At 37.6% G+C, this 17058-nt stretch overlaps 3 protein-coding genes and 1 long non-coding RNA gene across 4 annotated transcripts; 2 read left to right on the top strand and 2 right to left on the bottom strand.

The window, feature by feature from the left end:
• Positions 1–167: 167 nt before the first annotated feature.
• LOC116305378 (uncharacterized) lies at positions 168–1915 on the bottom strand. Its single transcript, XM_031715275.2, has 3 exons — positions 1803–1915; positions 941–1237; positions 168–661 (listed from the first exon to the last, which is right to left on the bottom strand). Exons 1-3 carry the CDS (start codon positions 1907–1909, stop codon positions 283–285), a joined length of 783 nt encoding a protein of 260 aa, XP_031571135.1. The 5' UTR covers positions 1910–1915; the 3' UTR covers positions 168–282.
• A 6048-nt stretch (positions 1916–7963) lies between these two features.
• LOC116295833 (uncharacterized) lies at positions 7964–8910 on the top strand. The gene is made up of 3 exons (XM_089035454.1): positions 7964–8199; positions 8277–8513; positions 8670–8910. Exons 1-3 carry the CDS (start codon positions 7964–7966, stop codon positions 8842–8844), a joined length of 648 nt encoding a protein of 215 aa, XP_088891580.1. The 3' UTR covers positions 8845–8910.
• Positions 8023–9646, bottom strand: LOC116295834 (uncharacterized). Its single transcript, XR_016120751.1, has 4 exons — positions 9535–9646; positions 9245–9317; positions 8899–9072; positions 8023–8503 (listed from the first exon to the last, which is right to left on the bottom strand). It is a non-coding gene; the product is annotated as an uncharacterized LOC116295834 (long non-coding RNA).
• Positions 9647–9658: 12 nt separating this feature from the next.
• Positions 9659–16830, top strand: LOC116305375 (uncharacterized). The gene is given in 3 exon segments (XM_031715271.2): positions 9659–10976; positions 11391–15454; positions 15456–16830. Coding segments are annotated over 3 exon segments (4335 nt in total). The 5' UTR covers positions 9659–10958; the 3' UTR covers positions 15709–16830.
• Positions 16831–17058: the final 228 nt, after the last annotated feature.

A 17058-nucleotide genomic window follows, 5' to 3' on the forward strand; every position in this document is an offset into this window, starting at 1 on the left:
GAGCCAATGGGGTTAGTAGTTAACTGAACATTGTCCAAAAAAGTAGTGGTTAACTGACAAATAACCTACAACTATTAGTTGACAGTTAACTTATATTTCAACATTTTTATTACTATTATGGCCAGCGTTCGTAAAATTATTACAGTTAACTGACATTCGGCCAAAAAATTAGTATTTATGAACAATCAGCTGAGCACTTTGATATTTTTTTAAATTGCTTGCTTCAATAAAGAGCCTTCGTGTTATATTTAAAACAAGAACTGTGACGGAGAAATTCTCGGTCTATGCGTTAAAGAACAAAATGCCCAACATAGCAACCAGAAACCAAGACTGCCAACATGCCGGATGATGAATGTCAGCCAAGCTTGTCGAAGGTACACTTGTCTCAACCATTGCTTTTGCATCCTTATCTGTGTTATCTTCAGAATAAGAAGTGACTTCGGTCACGTCCTCTTTGCCATCATTCTCGACCACATCCTTATCTTTGTTATCTTCAGTCAGTTGTTTTGAAGTGATTTCGGTCACGTCCTCTTTGCCATCATTCTCGACCATCTCTTCAGGACAGAATGGATTTCCTCCAAGATGTCCAGGAATCTCAATTGTTGTATTGCAGTGTGCCTTGGCGACATTTTGTGTACATAAGACACTCAGCGAGTACTCTCTGTAAAACATTTAACAAAACAGAAAGATGCGGAAGCTAGTTGTGTTTGTTTTACGTGGCTGACTACTTTTTAATATTTGATTTTTTTCTGTTTATTATATACCAAAGTAGTCAGCCACCTTAAAATAGTGCGCATTGCATTCTTTCTCGGATTGTATACCAAGTTACTTTTCAAGTCATCGTGCTCATCACAACAAGTTTTGATAGCGCAGAAGATCTGAAAACTTCTAGATATTCTTGGATATAACGAAGGAAATAAAAAGAGACAGACAGAAATACCTGCACAATGATCGATCCCTTGGATTATTTGCAAGAATATTCCTAACTTTATCAGCACATTTTTGTCCCTTTTCCAAGTACTCATCTGAACATGGAAAATGTTTCCTAACTTCATCTGGCATTTCTGTCAGCTTTCTAATGGTTTTATTGGTAGAACAGTAAAACTGTGCCTCCCCAAAAGCATCCAGGGTGAGTAGCCCCACCCTGACGTGTAGTTGCCAGTTTGTTATCGCATCACGGTAACACTGTAAGAGGGTTTCTTTGTAGCAATCATACACGTGAACGTTGTACATTTGGCTAAAAAAAATTTGTAAGGCGAATAATCGTCTTAGTATTTTAAACACAAGTTATATACTTATTTCAATAAAGTTAGTCACCCGAAAAGCTATAAAGCTGAGGCTGACATGGATGATCTGTAGATACATTTTACATGTTTCAGCCGCTTGATAACTGTTGATGGCCTTGCACATCTTTTACCAGTTACAGTCTCACCTCTGAGCATCCTCAAGCTGCAGTTTGTATCAAAAAGCTTTACTTGTTTGAAATGAATTGTTTCCCATGATCCTCAGTGATCTCAGCTTTCTAGGTTTTTGTTGACTAACTTTATTGAAATAAGTATATTCACATATGTAAAGATACTAAAAACACGTATGGAGCGGTTTTCGTTTGAGTGGGAAACGCGACACGGCAAGTTTGTAGCTGTAACAGTAGCTAAATTTTGTGGCGGATCGATTGGATGAATTACTGGAAAACAATTGAAACTTCATTACGATGTTACGCCATGACGTACCGCACAGTACGGTTCGTTTCCCACTCATACGAAAACCGCTGTACACACTAACCGTATATGATGCTTCGTTACCTGCAATTACTTGGTGAAGAACTTGATATTAGTTTTCGATAGAAGGTCTTCTCGCAACTCATGGCTTTGGTCAAGAAAAATGTTTCATTACAGCGCCCATAATGCATGCCAGTACACAGGTCCACTATCAGTAATGAAGAAAAATAGAACTCCAATTTAAAGACAATAGAAATGTAAGTACATTTTATTTAACCAGGGTGGCTCATTCAGCGACAAAAGTGTAAGGACGTGAAACAAAAATAATTTCGAAATTTTTATTAATTTCGAATATTTTATAAATTAAAGATCTATTGAGAGGTCAGCCTCTACATATAAACGGTCATTAATTTGATACTCCAAAATCATCCCAGCTACATCATATTTACTGTAAACTTGACTTCTAGCATTTTCATTTTTCTAAATTACGGAATCAAACAATTTCTTATATAAATTTTCAATTAAATTCTTCCGTTCAATTCGTGGTACTAAACTAGTCACGGGAGGTATAATGATTCAACAACTGACAAACTCTTTGGATTACGACGTAACTTTGCCTAATTGTCATTTATAATTTTAGAAAACGTTCTTCAGGAATTAATTTGAAAATTCGGCATCACTATGAGTGTTGTTTGTCAAAATGCGTGTATTCGATGAACCGAAAGTTTGATATTTTCACAGAATTCCTTAGCGCTTTCAAGCAACCATATTTTTTCCATATCAACATGCAATATCGTTTTTCTATCATCAAACATTGTTTTTATTTTTGTTTATCAAACACGATCAGTCAAATTTGTGGAGAAGTATTTTAGGCACGTATTGTACATAAAATGTCATTTGAACTTTAACTCAGGTTATTTCACGATATTACAAGACAAAGTAGTACATTATTTCATAAGGACATCAAATATACTTAACGGTAAACAACACGATGTATACTAAGCAAACATAAAATATAAACCTTGCAGTTTTTTCAGAGCATGCGCAAACGACCAGCATGTGTTTCAAAAGTGCTTTTCCAAGCTAAAGCCATGCTATCTAACGTGTTTTCATCTTCTTTCTAGTTTATGATCTTCCGATGTTCTTCTTTTTTTTTAAGTTTTCCAAAATGACAAATATAACGGTTGTCTTCGGTAGCATCATTTTATTGACCCATTAACCTCGCTCGTAGACTTCAAAACAATAGAATATTTGACGGTGTGCTCAAACGGTAATATAGAACACCATTTCCACCACAATTACACATCCATGCAAAAGATTTTACTTCTTAAACAACATTCGCTGCAATTTTCTCTTTCTTTTCTTTTCTTTTTTTCCTACTAGGCTCTCTTCGATATTTAATATCATCTAGTAAAAATCGTTACATACTCAAACACTATTGTACATCAATTTAAGAATGCAGTTGGTCTTGATTGCATATCAAGAATTTTATCACTGAATATTTCCGTAGAGGAATGGAAAAACAGGCACTTCAAATTCAATGTTTAAGCCAGGCTTTGGCTTGCAGAACTCATCATCCCGTATCTGACAATTATCCAACGAATTTCTGATTCGGCTTTTTAAATAAAAAATTCATTCTCTGCATGTAATCCGTATCTGTTACAAATAAAATTAAATCCAACAGCTTTGACATGCTTAATGATTAATACGTAGATGGACTTTACGATGTGTAGTTCTTGGCACAAAGAAAGAACGTGAAGGATGTCGGTAAATAATTGATGGGCGATTCAAATTTGGAGTGTAAAGTGTAAGGCAATGCAAAGTTCCGTTGTCGATAAATTATAACAAATGCCTTGTATCATCATTTGAGTAGATTTTGTTCGGTCTCTTCCTTGATTGGAAGGTTTTCTCCGGGTTCTCCGCTTTTCCTCCCTCCGCATAAAGCTGCACTGATCCCAAAGATCTAAATCCCAATTCAATCTGTAAGTTGGCCGTGTTCTGACTTAGAAGATCAGCCCCGAATTTGCTTCAGGGTTCGATCTGGCGAGTTGGAATTTTTATAGGTATGCCTGACTGTTAAACCTGTTTTTCCACTAGATTGCGCATCCCATATAATTCCAAGGAACTAATTTGCCATCATCATCGAGCAAAAACAGTTATAATTTCTACATGGGTAGATAATCAAGTTTTTAAAAAAATCTACAAAATGTCAATTTTTCGCTTTTGGAAAATAAACCACTTCGTTGTGCAATATCTATGAATGCGTCACCCTAGGTTATATTTCGTAGCACACGCGCAAGCTTGATCTGAGACTAAGATTGCTCCTTTTAATGTTCTCTGTCCATCTCTCAAATCAAAAACAGTTCATTAGTGCATTATCATGCTATCAGCGAAAATCAAGATCTAGCTAAATTTCAATCATTGTTTTGCTAAGTTCTCAAAGCCTTACCTGTCAACATGACCGCGCACAGCACCAAGTATACAGATATGGCCATTCTCTTTCTTCTTAACCAGTCGAATTTCTCCAAAGCCACTATATCTAGACTTTTTCTCCTAAAAGTTGTCTGCAGAAGCACTTCAAGTAATTTTTATCGCTCTATGCTCATAAAACTCTACAACGACTTCTGCGTAGTTTGTTCTGACCGTTCACTTCTTGAACTAAAAATTTATATTAAATGCTAAACTTTATGTACCCTATTCACCTGAGCTCTGATTCGTGTATCCCTGAAACCCCCAGGACTATTTTGCAGTTTTATTTGACTTTATTCCCGGAGTAATTATCGATACTGGTGAAGTGTTGTTTTTTTTCAACAAAAGGACCGTTTTAATACAAACTTTAAGAATTGATGAACGTACGTCAAAACTTTGTTATTTAAAAGCTTGTGTATATTTGGCTTGGACCTTTTTGAGACAAGAGAATTGAAAGTTCGATATTTCAATATCGTATTACAAAGTTAAGGAATAATTTATCGAAAAGTATAAGTAAGTTACATGTCTTAACTAGCTATGATTATACAAACTATCATTTTCGGGCTAAAAGACCCAAGGATCCATTTTCTTAACAAATGCAACTAATTTTTCGTTTTTAACATTTTCTCGGTGGTTTTTAGTTCCAAGCTATTTTTTTGTTTTAAGTTTTTTATTACAGCATTCAACATTTCTTATTTTTGATTATTTATTATGAATCTTATTCTCGCAGGCAATGGACCAATAATCCTGAAGCGAGATGACGTTTTACCCCCGTCTCTAGACCATAATCCTTTTCACATTGCTTTTGTTCTTTAATTATGACTATTGTTCCTGTATTCTCTAAGGAATCAAAAATTTTAATATGAAAGAATTTAAAAAACTATTATGGTATAGAGTCGGGGGTAAAGCGTCATCTCGCTTCAGGCTTGTTCCTCTTGGGCGCAATGTTTTGCCCAGTGTCACTCTCTTGAGAATAAAATTATTTAGTTGAGTTGTATCTGTATTCATGTGTCTTCTCGTGTGCAACTGTTAAACAAAAAAATAATAGAGTGCCCTACTCTAATGAATTACACATAAATTGAAATGGAAAAACATTGGATTAGTTCTATTTAGTGAAAGATGCACTTACACTGAGGTCACGTGATCTTACCCCCTTAAAGCGAACAGGTGTATTAAAAAGAACCCCTTAAATGGAAAGAGTACCTCGATATTGGTAAACCAATTCGAAGCCTTCTGTTCAAAGTAAAAAGTAAAGGAGAAATTGCATGAAATATACGACTGAATATTTTCAGTAATAAGATTTGTATGATTTGTATGTCCTGTTTATATAATGATGTGTAGACACTCACACGTGCGGAATCAGGTGGGTTAGAAGCTATACTAGTTTTGTTTATCCCGTCAAAGCGTCAGTGTTCATCTATGGAGTGGTCAATATGCGAACGTGAGAGAGCAAAAACAAAAATCACTTTTATTCAATTGTCTAGTCGCTCTAGCGCTTTCGCACTAACTGGGAACACCACCACTACATTTAATATTCTATGCACACAACGCTCAACTCACAATGAAACATTTTCTTTTCAAATATGCACTGTATGACAGAACTATGAATGGCATACATAATTTAGTATATTCTAGTGATCCTGACTTTGATAGTTCTTGGTAGTTGGTTAGTTAATAGTTGCGTTTTTCCATAGGCATCGTTAAAAGGTTGCTTACTGGGGGCCTAAACATGATCAAGAACCAAATTAAATCTTATTTTCTGCATCATTAACGGTATCTCTTTCGTCCTAAAACAACGTTCAAATCTTTAATCCTGATTTGCTATAAATTATTAATTATAGTTTCTATCAGGAATTGGGATTCATTTTCACCCTTATTCAGTTGCTTTCCGCTTATTGTTGAAGACGCTGTTGGTTTTTGAGATATAATTTATTCTATCGTAAAACCAAGAGAAACGCATTCGTCTCCTGGAAACATGAACTGACGTCGCAACAATCACGTGTTACGTTGTCACGGAAAACGTGACATAACTTGACATCTTTGCAATCCCCTCTCTTAAGGCAGGTGCATTCTCGACATCCTTTTATTTTTTATGATCGTCTTCGAGTCAGATGTAACCAAAAGAGTCGGTTGATATCCCTGCTTTGGACAAAGGAGACTTTAAAATGTTGTCTTATTTGTTGCTTTTCTTGTTTTCTTGCACTACGATGATACAGGCTACATTGTTCAGAAATGAAGATCTCCGTATTGGTAACTTTTCCGAACATCACCAAGGTGAGGATAAGCCATGCATTAAATAGATTAACTAAGATGGTACTAAATGTTACGAAAGAAAACACTGAAAACAACCAGAAAATTATCTAAGAATATTGACACCTCAAAAATAATAAAATTCCCGTTTTTCTGGCATGTAACTTCAAATGGCAGTTCAAGTTTGATACTAGGGGTATCATCGTTGCAAATAAACTCTTTACGCAAATTGAAAAAGACAAAGATGTAAAAAAAATTATACAGTTTGAGAAAAATAGGAAACGGTTTCTGACGTAAAGTAGATCGTCACCCTAAGTTTGATACTAGGGATATCATTGTTTCAAATAAACTCTTTACGCAAATTGTACAAAAAAATGCCGATATTAAGGCGTGAATTTTATCTTAATTACATATATGATCTTTTGGTTTTCACCGTAGTAGATTTCCGTATGTAGGTTTAATCAAACATCTTTAGGCTATTTTTGCCACACGTCCACTTCAATGCGGTGAATCTTTGTGATAGCGCTGCTGCGCTGTGAATACGGCCTAGTGAGGACGGACGGTCGAATAAAAAAAATAGGAATTCGACCGTCCGTATTCAAGTCGTATTCAAAAAATCCACTTTAAAGACAATTTAAAAAGTTGCGGATTCATTAACTCACCGGATATGTTGATGGGAAGCCAACCCGTGAAGAAAAAGTTGAGGGTTCAAAAATATCAGGATACTTGTGGACAGGGCCCTAACTCTATTCAAAGTGTTTGCTTTTTGAGTTTGAAGTAAAATGAAACGAGAGATAATATAGCTTAGTAGAGTTGTATAGTCTGTTATTTCTATTTATACGGCACATTTTACAAATTTGTAAGGTTAATTTACAAAAATTAATACCATAAATGGAAGCCCTGTTTTTTCGTATATATGAACTATATTTTGCCTAGATATTTGCCAGTTCGCTCATAAAGGAAGGAATAAGAAAATTTGCATGTCTTGAATACGAATGTTTTTTTTTTTTGGGAAAACAAATATCACGACAAAAGAATTACGTGTACAGCTCACACAAACAACACACAGAAAGGAGCTGAGAGTATTCTAGTTGCATTCTATATAACCGAGACTGAACGAAAGCTTCATGCCCGTTGCCATGGTTGTCATGTCTGGATAACATTCAGCGCGGACAATGCAAAGGAATGTTCCAATAAATCTACTAAACCACCAGGTGTTTTTAGTGAATAGAAACTTTTTACACTTTAAAGTGTTTATGAAACCAAATGTTCGACCTCCGTGTTATTTTAAAACAACAAAATTTAACATTTTCCGAGTATCGTGATGCTATTTTTTTTGGAATTCAGTGTAACTAAATAATTTTTTTTCGCCTTCGAAAATCAGTCATTTGCACCAAAAACTGTCCGGGGTCTGGGACCTGGTTTACAACCACGATGACGTCACTGCGAGGACTCGTGTTTATCCGTGCAAGTCAGTACAGAGTTGTATTTTTATAGTTTTTGTGCCTCATTCGCTCGAATCTATCATGTCTGACTTAGAATCAGAGTTATCCACGAACGAAAGTATCGAAAATGAAGACAGTAATGATGAGGACGAAATCAATTTTAATTTTGAAAGTGTGTTCAGACCGTACGAAGACGAACCACTCGCCTTGGGTAATGATCTGGCAGAAGAACAAGTCGGTGATGAGGTCGATGGAGATGGCCTTACAGCAGATACTTTAAGACTGAGATTTGAGAAAATAGTGCCTCTACAAAATTGGTAAGTTTATAGTGTATAATTGTTTATTCGTAAGTGTCATGTCTTTGTAATTGACAATTTATCTCTTGCTTTCAAAGGTGTTCTTGTGGAAATTGCCACGACAATCATCTGGTCCTGAGGGCAGAATTTCGGTGCTGTAAAGAAATGGCTTGTTGCTTGGGACGCTTCACTTTCGAAGGGTTAAATGCTCAATGTATTTTAACACACCCGGATTACCAAGCGATGACCAACAAAACAGTACTACTTCAAGTTGGGCCTCTGTTCACAGATAAAGAAGGCAGACGATACCGTAAACAGGGACACACTGAAAACGAGTAAGACATTAATTCATAATACTTTAGTCAAGTTCTGTCGTTATTACACATACATTATTTGATATACATATCGTCATTTGATATTTTTCAAAGCATTTTCACCTAGTTCCCACATCTTTTTCTTTATCCAGTTATCAATTCCTTTTTACCTTATAGGTTTATTAAGGCAGTGGCTTATAGATGGTTGATAAGATGGTTGTGTGGATATATGGGATGGGAGAATACTAGACCTCTTCCAGCTTGTATATATCATGACATCAGGTGCAAATATCCAACCAATGCAACTAAAGGGTACCAATCTGGGCAAGAACGAGCTGCAAATAACAGCTAATTAACACTGTGCTTGCAAAATATTTCTTACTGATTGTTCAATACATTTTTTCACCTTTTCTCTAAATCTGTTATTAAGTAGGACATTTGTTCTTTGGGTGTCCTTTCATTGGGTTACTACATTTCTTGCATTTCCTGACTTTTTCCTTTGGCGGCTCTATACTTGAATCATCAGATTTCCTTTTCTTTGTGGATGAACACTCCTGAAGAAGTTCTTCCTGATGCTTAGCTACGACATAAAAATAATATATCACACACATAGAAAACTCGGCTCTTTCAAATTCATATAACCCCAGTTTTCCCCAACCCCCCCCCCCCCCCCTAATATGGGATTTGGAGTATTTTTTTTAATCCTTGCACTTTTATTTCATTTTGTTTATGGAGCTCATTCCCTAAATTACCTGTTGGTACCAATTTTACAACTTTTTGTTTTCTTTCTTCATAGTAAACCATTGCTTCATCTTTACTTCTTTTCTGTGGGAATTTATTGTTTAAAGGTTCAGGGACTTTGGCTTTATATTCACTCATTATCTTCTCTAACATGTCTCTGGATGAACTGAACAGTATTTTTTTCACGTTTTCCACATAATCTAGAATTGATAATTTAACAACCATTCAATGTCAGATACAAAGTAAATCAAGTTATTTGCTATTTGTATCATTTTGTAATCATAGTATATGTGTAGCTCACCATATGTTGGCTCCACAGCTATGTCACGCACAACTTCCTCACCCATTTTGTACTTCGGGTAAGTAATATTGGTGTATCTTTTGCCATCCTTTGACACTTTGGTCATCCTATTGAGGTTTTCGTTAAAGTGCATAGGACATTTGTCTCATGTCTGGTTTTGACCCACTTAAGTCATCTATTGTTATGCATACACGCGCCGCAGTAGAACGATTTTACTGAATCCCCTGAACACTCATGCACAGAAAGTGAAAAGACAAACAAGCACGAAAGAAAACTATGGAATTAGTGTCTTCTGAAGGTTTATTTTCCCAAGCGACGAAAAATACCAATAATAAAAATATCGCTGTGTCTATATGACCGGCAGCCGGTCAGGGTCTTCAAATTACTAAATGGCCGGCAGTCGATAATTTTTATTTATATCTAGCTAGAAATATAACCAATCGATTCCAAACTACTCCAACTTTATTCTTTTAGCCCAAGCGAACCCGAAAAACGTTTTAGATCTCATATTTTACTTTTCGTCGATGCCCGGCATAGAATACGAAGCCATGAATTCAGTGGGCCGACTTAGTGAAATCAATACACGACTGCCGGCTAAATAAAACACGAATTCCTAAATGACCGGCAGTCAAAAAATGCACATTTTCCTAAACCAATCGCTTCCAAACTACTCTAACTTTATTCTTTTAGCCCAGGCGAACCCGAAAAACGTTAGAATAAAAAAAATATTCAAAAAAATCAAAAAATCAAATCAAAAACATCTTTTTGGAGTATACTCGGAACTCTTGACTGCCGGCCAGGGTCATCAAATCACTAAATGTCCGGCAGTCTAGAATTTTTTATATTTATTCAAAACAACTTTTAGATTAACAAAACCTTATTTTAAGAATTACCAGGCACTTTTTCACAACCCTGAGCTATTAGAATACGAAGCCGATTTAGTTAAAAGTCAACTAAACTTTTTGCACAGTTCGGAGGGATGGAAGGAAAGAAAGATTTGATTGGGCGGCAGGTTAATAACAATAATAATTTCAAGGAAGGAACACACTAGTTTTGTTGTTGTTGTTGTTCCTATTGTTGTAATAAAGGCCCAAAATGCAATGCAATGTCAGTGCAGCGTGACAGCGCAGGAAAGCGTGACTATATTGACAGCTTTTGACGACCTTGTCATTGATGTATTCGCGCGAAAGATCCGCACGTGTGGTTGAATTCATAACTAAGAGAGCAAAGCGATTTTCTTCTTCAAACAAGGATGTCGGCAAAAAGAGGTGAGTAATAGACATTTCTAATATATGAACAAGTAGATCTTGTATGTTTTGATATACATATAGCTAGTTTTCGATAAGAAAATCATTTTGTTCGGCATGCGGCGAATTTACAAATATTTTGGATTGAAATGATTTGAAATAATTTCAGGTTTGTCCATGGATACAAAGCTTCAGGTTAGTAGTACATGAATTTTTGGGGGCTACAGGGAATAACGCGATGGCAAATGGCATGTGTTCATTACTACTCATTTCAGAAGTCTATTCTCCCGTCTCGGGTTTCCATGCTAATCAAGAAATTATTTTTTCCTAAGTATTTCTGTATTGGATAACATAGACACAGCGATTAAATATCAACTTAAAAGTTACTAATTAATCCTGTTTATTAACAGGACATATAATCGGACACTAACCTATATATATGGAATGAATTCATAGGAAGCGTAAATTCGAACGGAAATAAATGTTAAATCCTTCGATGGAGTAATTTAAAAGGTCCGAAATATTTCTTCCTTCTCTTATCGCCTCGCCCTCCCTCCTTCCCCCATCCTTTTCCCTTCCTCACTTGTTTTATGATTTCTCTCATTGTAGGACATACTTAAGAACGATAAATTTGAAGCAATAACTCGGTTGGAAACAGCTAGTCTAGAGTATCCTCAGATACTTTACAGCCATAAGCAACGTCTTTGTAAAAAGCTTCCCAATTTTCTAACAGAGGTGTGTTCCATGGTCAACATGCCCTCCAGGTCGGCTTGCGAGCAAATGAAAGACCTTTGCTGCAAGGGGAAATTCCCAGCTATTTCCTGTGAATTAGGAACATTCACAGTCCATTCGCTTTCCCAGTTGATTAGAATACACGATCTCCGTGACGTCAAGAGCGCAGTAATTAGTGAGCAAAAGTGGCTCTCTAAACAGATCAATGTTCCAAATGAAGCCTGTTGCATTTCAAAAGAGCTTGCTAAAGTTTTTACCGATAAGATCTTTCATACACCAGATGTAAGTATCGTTCTGGATAATAACAGCTATATCCTTGCATCCGATTTGGCAACAGTTGCTGGAAATGGATGGGTTCACTTCAGCATTATGCTGGGCATAGCTGAAATCCTCAATCGTCAAAGCTGTCAAACAAGTGCACTGATGGTCAATGATTTGGTTATGATGAATGAAGATAATCTGAACGACTACGTCGATACCCATATCAGTCCTACCGTCAAATATTTGATTCTCTTTGCAAATGTCGGGAAAACTGGCAACGGGGATTTTTTTTTCAGCAATCCAGGGCAAAAAGGCAATCACTGGACTTTGATTTATATTGACCTCACAGTAAACAAGTGGTTTTACTGCGACCCAGCTTCCTGGAACATGCCGGCCAAGATCAAGGGTGTCTTATCACCCATTGTGCAAGCAGTTTATGGGAAAGTCCATACCAGAAGAAAGCCTTTCAAAAGTATTCAACAGGCTCACGTGCACAGCGAAAAAGCCCCATACAAATGCACGAGAAGTTGCCTAAAAAACATGCCTTTGCAAACGTGTGCGAATATATGTGGAGTTGCAGTGGCCGTCATGGGAGGTATTGCATGTAACGCTCCTACACTATGGAAAGATGTTTTCCTAAATCGGCATGGCACCCTTTCATCTGGTCTGACCTGGTTGATGTCTCCGTCTAGCCATTCAGATTTTTTAAGGCACACCATCATCTCATGGCTCTTGACAAATTCGATCTCTTTGTCAGTCATGGGAATAGTGCAAGAGAAAGTGCCGCCTCCATCTGCATCCCCTGTTGTTAGCAGTCTGAGTGCGCGTACTAAATTCAAGGCCCCAGATGTCGTGATAATTCCAGACGATGATTTGCCTGAAGATGATGTTGATGAACGTGAAATACAGGAAGAGACGCAGGGATGGCAAACAGTAAAAAGAGGACGTAAGAATGTAGCAGCAGCGGCCAAAACCAGACCTAAGAGAAAAAGGATGGGAATTGATGATGTAGCATGGAAGGAAATGTCGACAGCGAAGACAGCGAAAGCGAGTGAAGAAAAGACAGCGGAAGCAAGTGAAGAAGACGAGAGCGCAGAGAACGAGACAACTGAAGCAAACGAAGAAGATGAGACAACGGAGGTGAGTGAACAGGATGAGGCACAGGAAGAGAATGCAGAAGAAATAGAAGATGAAGTTGATGGAGGAGCGACTGGAGAGGAAGACTGGAACGGTTCTGACGCCGAAGGAGCTGACGGCAAAAAAGGAAAGGAAAGTGACAAAGGAAAGGTTAATAAAGCAAGTAAAGTGTTCTTTGTGGGTCAAAAATTTGGCAGTTTGAAGGAACTTGATGAGATAAAGAGTACTTACGAAGAGACTAATTTTTGTGAACTGTGGAAAAGAGACGTCAGAATTTTGTCAACTGCAGCGAAGCGTGTACCTAAAAGAGTAGCCGTTGCTAATCAAGAACTTACATACTATTCTTTAAGACTGAGCTGCAAATTTGGTGGTAGAGGGGTGGGAGCTAGAGAGCAAAGGAAACGGAAAACAAAGTCATTCCGACAAGGATGTCCATTTAACGTATACATTGTTTTGTCGGCAGATGGCCAGCACCTTCAGGTAAACCGTGTGGTCACAGATCATAACCATATCCTCAAGCAAGCGATCTATGAGCACCTACCTCGCCAACGAGCTGCGCACAATAAAGCCCACGCAAAGGATATCGAGGATGCGATCAAGCTGCAAGCAAATCCAAAACTTATTAAACAAAAAATTGAATCTACTACTGGTCAAAAGGTAACGCTGAAAGATATTTCGAATATAAAGCAAAATTCAAAAAAAGATATGAACAAAAATAATCTTGAAGGAGTTATAGCTTATCTGAAGCACCAACCGGGCTCTCTCACAGATGTTGTGGTTGATGAGGAAAACAATTTCAAGGCTCTATTTTATCAGGATGTTTACATGCAAAATATGTTTAATCATTTCCCTGAAATTCTCCTGGTAGATGCAACGTACAAGTTGTTAGAGTTACGGATGCCTGTTTATTTGCTCATGTGCATAGACGGCGACGGATTGAGTGAAGTAGCTGCGATGTTCATTTCAGCAGAAGAAACAAAGGCAGTAATACAGGCATCCGTTGAGCTCTTCAAAAAGCACAACACGAATTGGAGCAGAACTGCTGTTGTAATGTCTGATAAAGTTTTTAATGAACGCGATACCTTCGCAGCCTGCTTCCCGACCGCCACCTTGAATATCTGCCTCTATCATACTTTGAGGTCATTTAGAAGGGAAATTACATGTGAAAAGATGGGTATTACATCCGCCGAACGGCTGAGAGTACTGGAGATTATTTCCTCTTTAGCACACTCCAAGACTACCGGCGAATACGAAAGAAACCTTGCTTTTCTGAAGACCACTAACATTAAAAGTGTTATCGATTACTTTCTCTTAAACTGGCACCCCATAAAGGAGCAATGGGTAACTGGCTTCAAGGACAAACAGTTGAATCTGGGGGAAACGACAAATAACCGCCTGGAATCGACATTTAGCAAGATAAAAAGTGTTTGTTCTAAGTATGCAAGTCTGATGCAGTTTATGTCAGAGTTCTTTTCTGTATTGAAATGCTTAAGAGAGGAAAGGAACCACCATTATTTGATGGCAATCACGCGCAAATGTACAGAGTTCGAGAAACTAAGCCAGGATCTGCAAGATTACTCAAAGCACCTTACTCCGTACGCATTCAAGTTCGTCCGTGAACAACATGAATTGGCCGCTATGGTTACAGTTGTGCTACAGAAAAGCATGACAGAATTCATGCTGACTGGGTCGAAAAACCGCAACCAGGAACCACACAATGCCACGACTACAAAATGTGATTGCGCCTTTTTCACAAGAATGTCTTTGCCATGTAAGCACATATTTAAGGTTCAGGAAATGGTTAGTCTTCCAGCCTTTGACGAATTACTAGTCCACAAACGTTGGACAATGGAATTCTACCAGGCAACAGATCGACTGAATACCCTCCCCATTCTCCACGAGCAATCTGACATGGCACATTGTGTTGAGTCTATTTCACATAAGCAAGAACAGAAAACCCTTTCACAGTCGCAGAAATTTAAGAAGGGTCTACAAACGGCACAAGTACTTGCGTCCCTCGTCAGTGAAGGAGGCATGGATACCTTCCGCCAACGAAACAAAGTCCTTGAATCTCTAATAAAGAGTTGGCAACTTGGCCATGAAGTAGAAGTATGTGAAGTGGTAGGGAACCAGTTAGAAGGAGATATGTCTGTTGGAGCATATGAGACAAATGAAGTCAAAGACGCCGTCGACAAAGAAGCTGACGTTAACATCAATCTAGATATTAAGGCACTGCCAGAAAAGGAAAAAGGTAAGCCACAAGAAGCCAAGGAGTACGATTACGGTAATATAAAGATGCCTCCAAAGATTCTCAAAAGAGGTCGTCCGAAAGGAGCGGAAGTAACGGTGATTGGACTACCAAGAAATAAAAAGAAAAAAGAGCAAAAAAACCTTCTTCCCTTCTGTAAACTCCAGCCAATCGAAAAAGACCGACTGATTTTGGGCTTCCTGGTATCAACGTTGGCAGCAGGTGAAGCTACAGCGGGCAAAAGGCTATTGAAGACAGATGATGTCTTACTGCCAGGCCAGGTGTCAGAAGCTATCACTGGTGGACATTCACCGCGTTCAAAAATACTTTGAAAAAGATGCATGGACAAAAGTTCTTAGTGTTAGTGAGGAAAAGAATCAGATTGACTGGGTTTGCGCAGTTTGCGCAAAAGTTATAAATGACGAATGTGAAGACAGTATTGCCTGTGACCGATGTCTGCTGTGGTCACATTTGAAGTGCACTTCGTCGAAGAAAAGACCAAAGAACCGAAATTGGCTTTGCAGATCTTGCAAATTGAAATTTATATAGTCATAATTTCAACTGAGATCGAAGACGAGAGTGCAAATAATATACCCGTGAAATAGATGGCAACATATTGCAACTAATTAGTGTCTTGACATAAACTAAGTGAGAGGTTAAAACAAAACACAATGCATAGAGTGAATCGCTAGCACAACCATGCACACAAGACGCAAATAAGATCGTTTATTTGCTTACCCAAACCTTTGCTCCAGCACTGTATTCTGCCATGAAGCAAACAGGTTTTTTGTTAGCTAACTATTTCAGGTCACCGGTATATTATTTGGACTCTTATCGAAGAACCTGTGCTTAAGGACGTTTATGGGTATTGTTCGGGCGCATCTTTTGTACGCATGACATTCGTGTGCACGCCCTTATTTTGATGACGTCATTTCAATGTCTTTGGTAATGAGCAAAACCGGTTTTTTGCCCCTTCGAAATCTCCTAGCTCTAAAACCAAGCCGTTGATGCCCCAATATCTTATTATAAATCTTCAAACTTAGTATACTTTAATAAATCCAATGGTACTTTGCACATGAACGTCCTTAAACAAAGTAATTGTTGTTGCTACTTTTATTAACGAATCATCGTTTACAAACACCTATTCTTTACTAAAAACGGGCACGGATTGGCGGGGCATCTGGACTTGCCACTCGTTTATAGATCAGAAAACAAAAATTTGCCTAGTTGAATTCAGTTTGTGGACGGATCGAGACACGATAGCACATGCAAGGTTGTGAAAAAGGACAGTGAACAAAACTAAAAGTTGTTTTGAATAAATATAAAAAATTCTAGACTGCCGGACATTTAGTGATTTGATGACCCTGGCCGGCAGTCAAGAGTTCCGAGTATACTCCAAAAAGATGTTTTTGATTTGATTTTTTGATTTTTTTGAATATTTTTTTTATTCTAACGTTTTTCGGGTTCGCCTGGGCTAAAAGAATAAAGTTAGAGTAGTTTGGAAGCGATTGGTTTAGGAAAATGTGCATTTTTTGACTGCCGGTCATTTAGGAATTCGTGTTTTATTTAGCCGGCAGTCGTGTATTGATTTCACTAAGTCGGCCCACTGAATTCATGGCTTCGTATTCTATGCCGGGCATCGACGAAAAGTAAAATATGAGATCTAAAACGTTTTTCGGGTTCGCCTGGGCTAAAAGAATAAAGTTGGAGTAGTTTGGAATCGATTGGTTATATTTCTAGCTAGATATAAATAAAAATTATCGACTGCCGGCCATTTAGTAATTTGAAGACCCTGACTGGCTGCCGGTCATATAGACACAGCGTAAAAATATTATGGTTTTCTTGTGCACTTTCACGATTTTGTTGTTTAGCTGTTCGTATAGTTATTATGTTCTAATA

Source organism: Actinia tenebrosa, unplaced genomic scaffold, assembly GCF_029948245.1.
Source record: "Actinia tenebrosa isolate PJP-AT-01 unplaced genomic scaffold, QUT_ActTen_1.0 PGA_scaffold3__52_contigs__length_22856419, whole genome shotgun sequence".
Classification (NCBI taxonomy): domain Eukaryota; kingdom Metazoa; phylum Cnidaria; class Anthozoa; order Actiniaria; family Actiniidae; genus Actinia; species Actinia tenebrosa.

What these genes read in the sequence shown, in the direction of transcription:
- LOC116305378 (XM_031715275.2), bottom strand. Translation starts at nt 1,909, where the DNA reads ATGCATTATGGGCGCTGTAATGAAACATTTTTCTTGACCAAAGCCATG. An exon ending in TCTTCACCAAGTAATTGCAG is followed by an intron (nt 1,238 to 1,802) that starts GTAACGAAGCAT and finishes AATTTTTTTTAG; the next exon opens with CCAAATGTACAACGTTCACG. An exon ending in AGGGATCGATCATTGTGCAG is followed by an intron (nt 662 to 940) that starts GTATTTCTGTCT and finishes AATGTTTTACAG; the next exon opens with AGAGTACTCGCTGAGTGTCT.
- LOC116295833 (XM_089035454.1), top strand. Translation starts at nt 7,964, where the DNA reads ATGTCTGACTTAGAATCAGAGTTATCCACGAACGAAAGTATCGAAAAT. An exon ending in ATAGTGCCTCTACAAAATTG is followed by an intron (nt 8,200 to 8,276) that starts GTAAGTTTATAG and finishes TTGCTTTCAAAG; the next exon opens with GTGTTCTTGTGGAAATTGCC. An exon ending in CAGGGACACACTGAAAACGA is followed by an intron (nt 8,514 to 8,669) that starts GTAAGACATTAA and finishes TTTACCTTATAG; the next exon opens with GTTTATTAAGGCAGTGGCTT.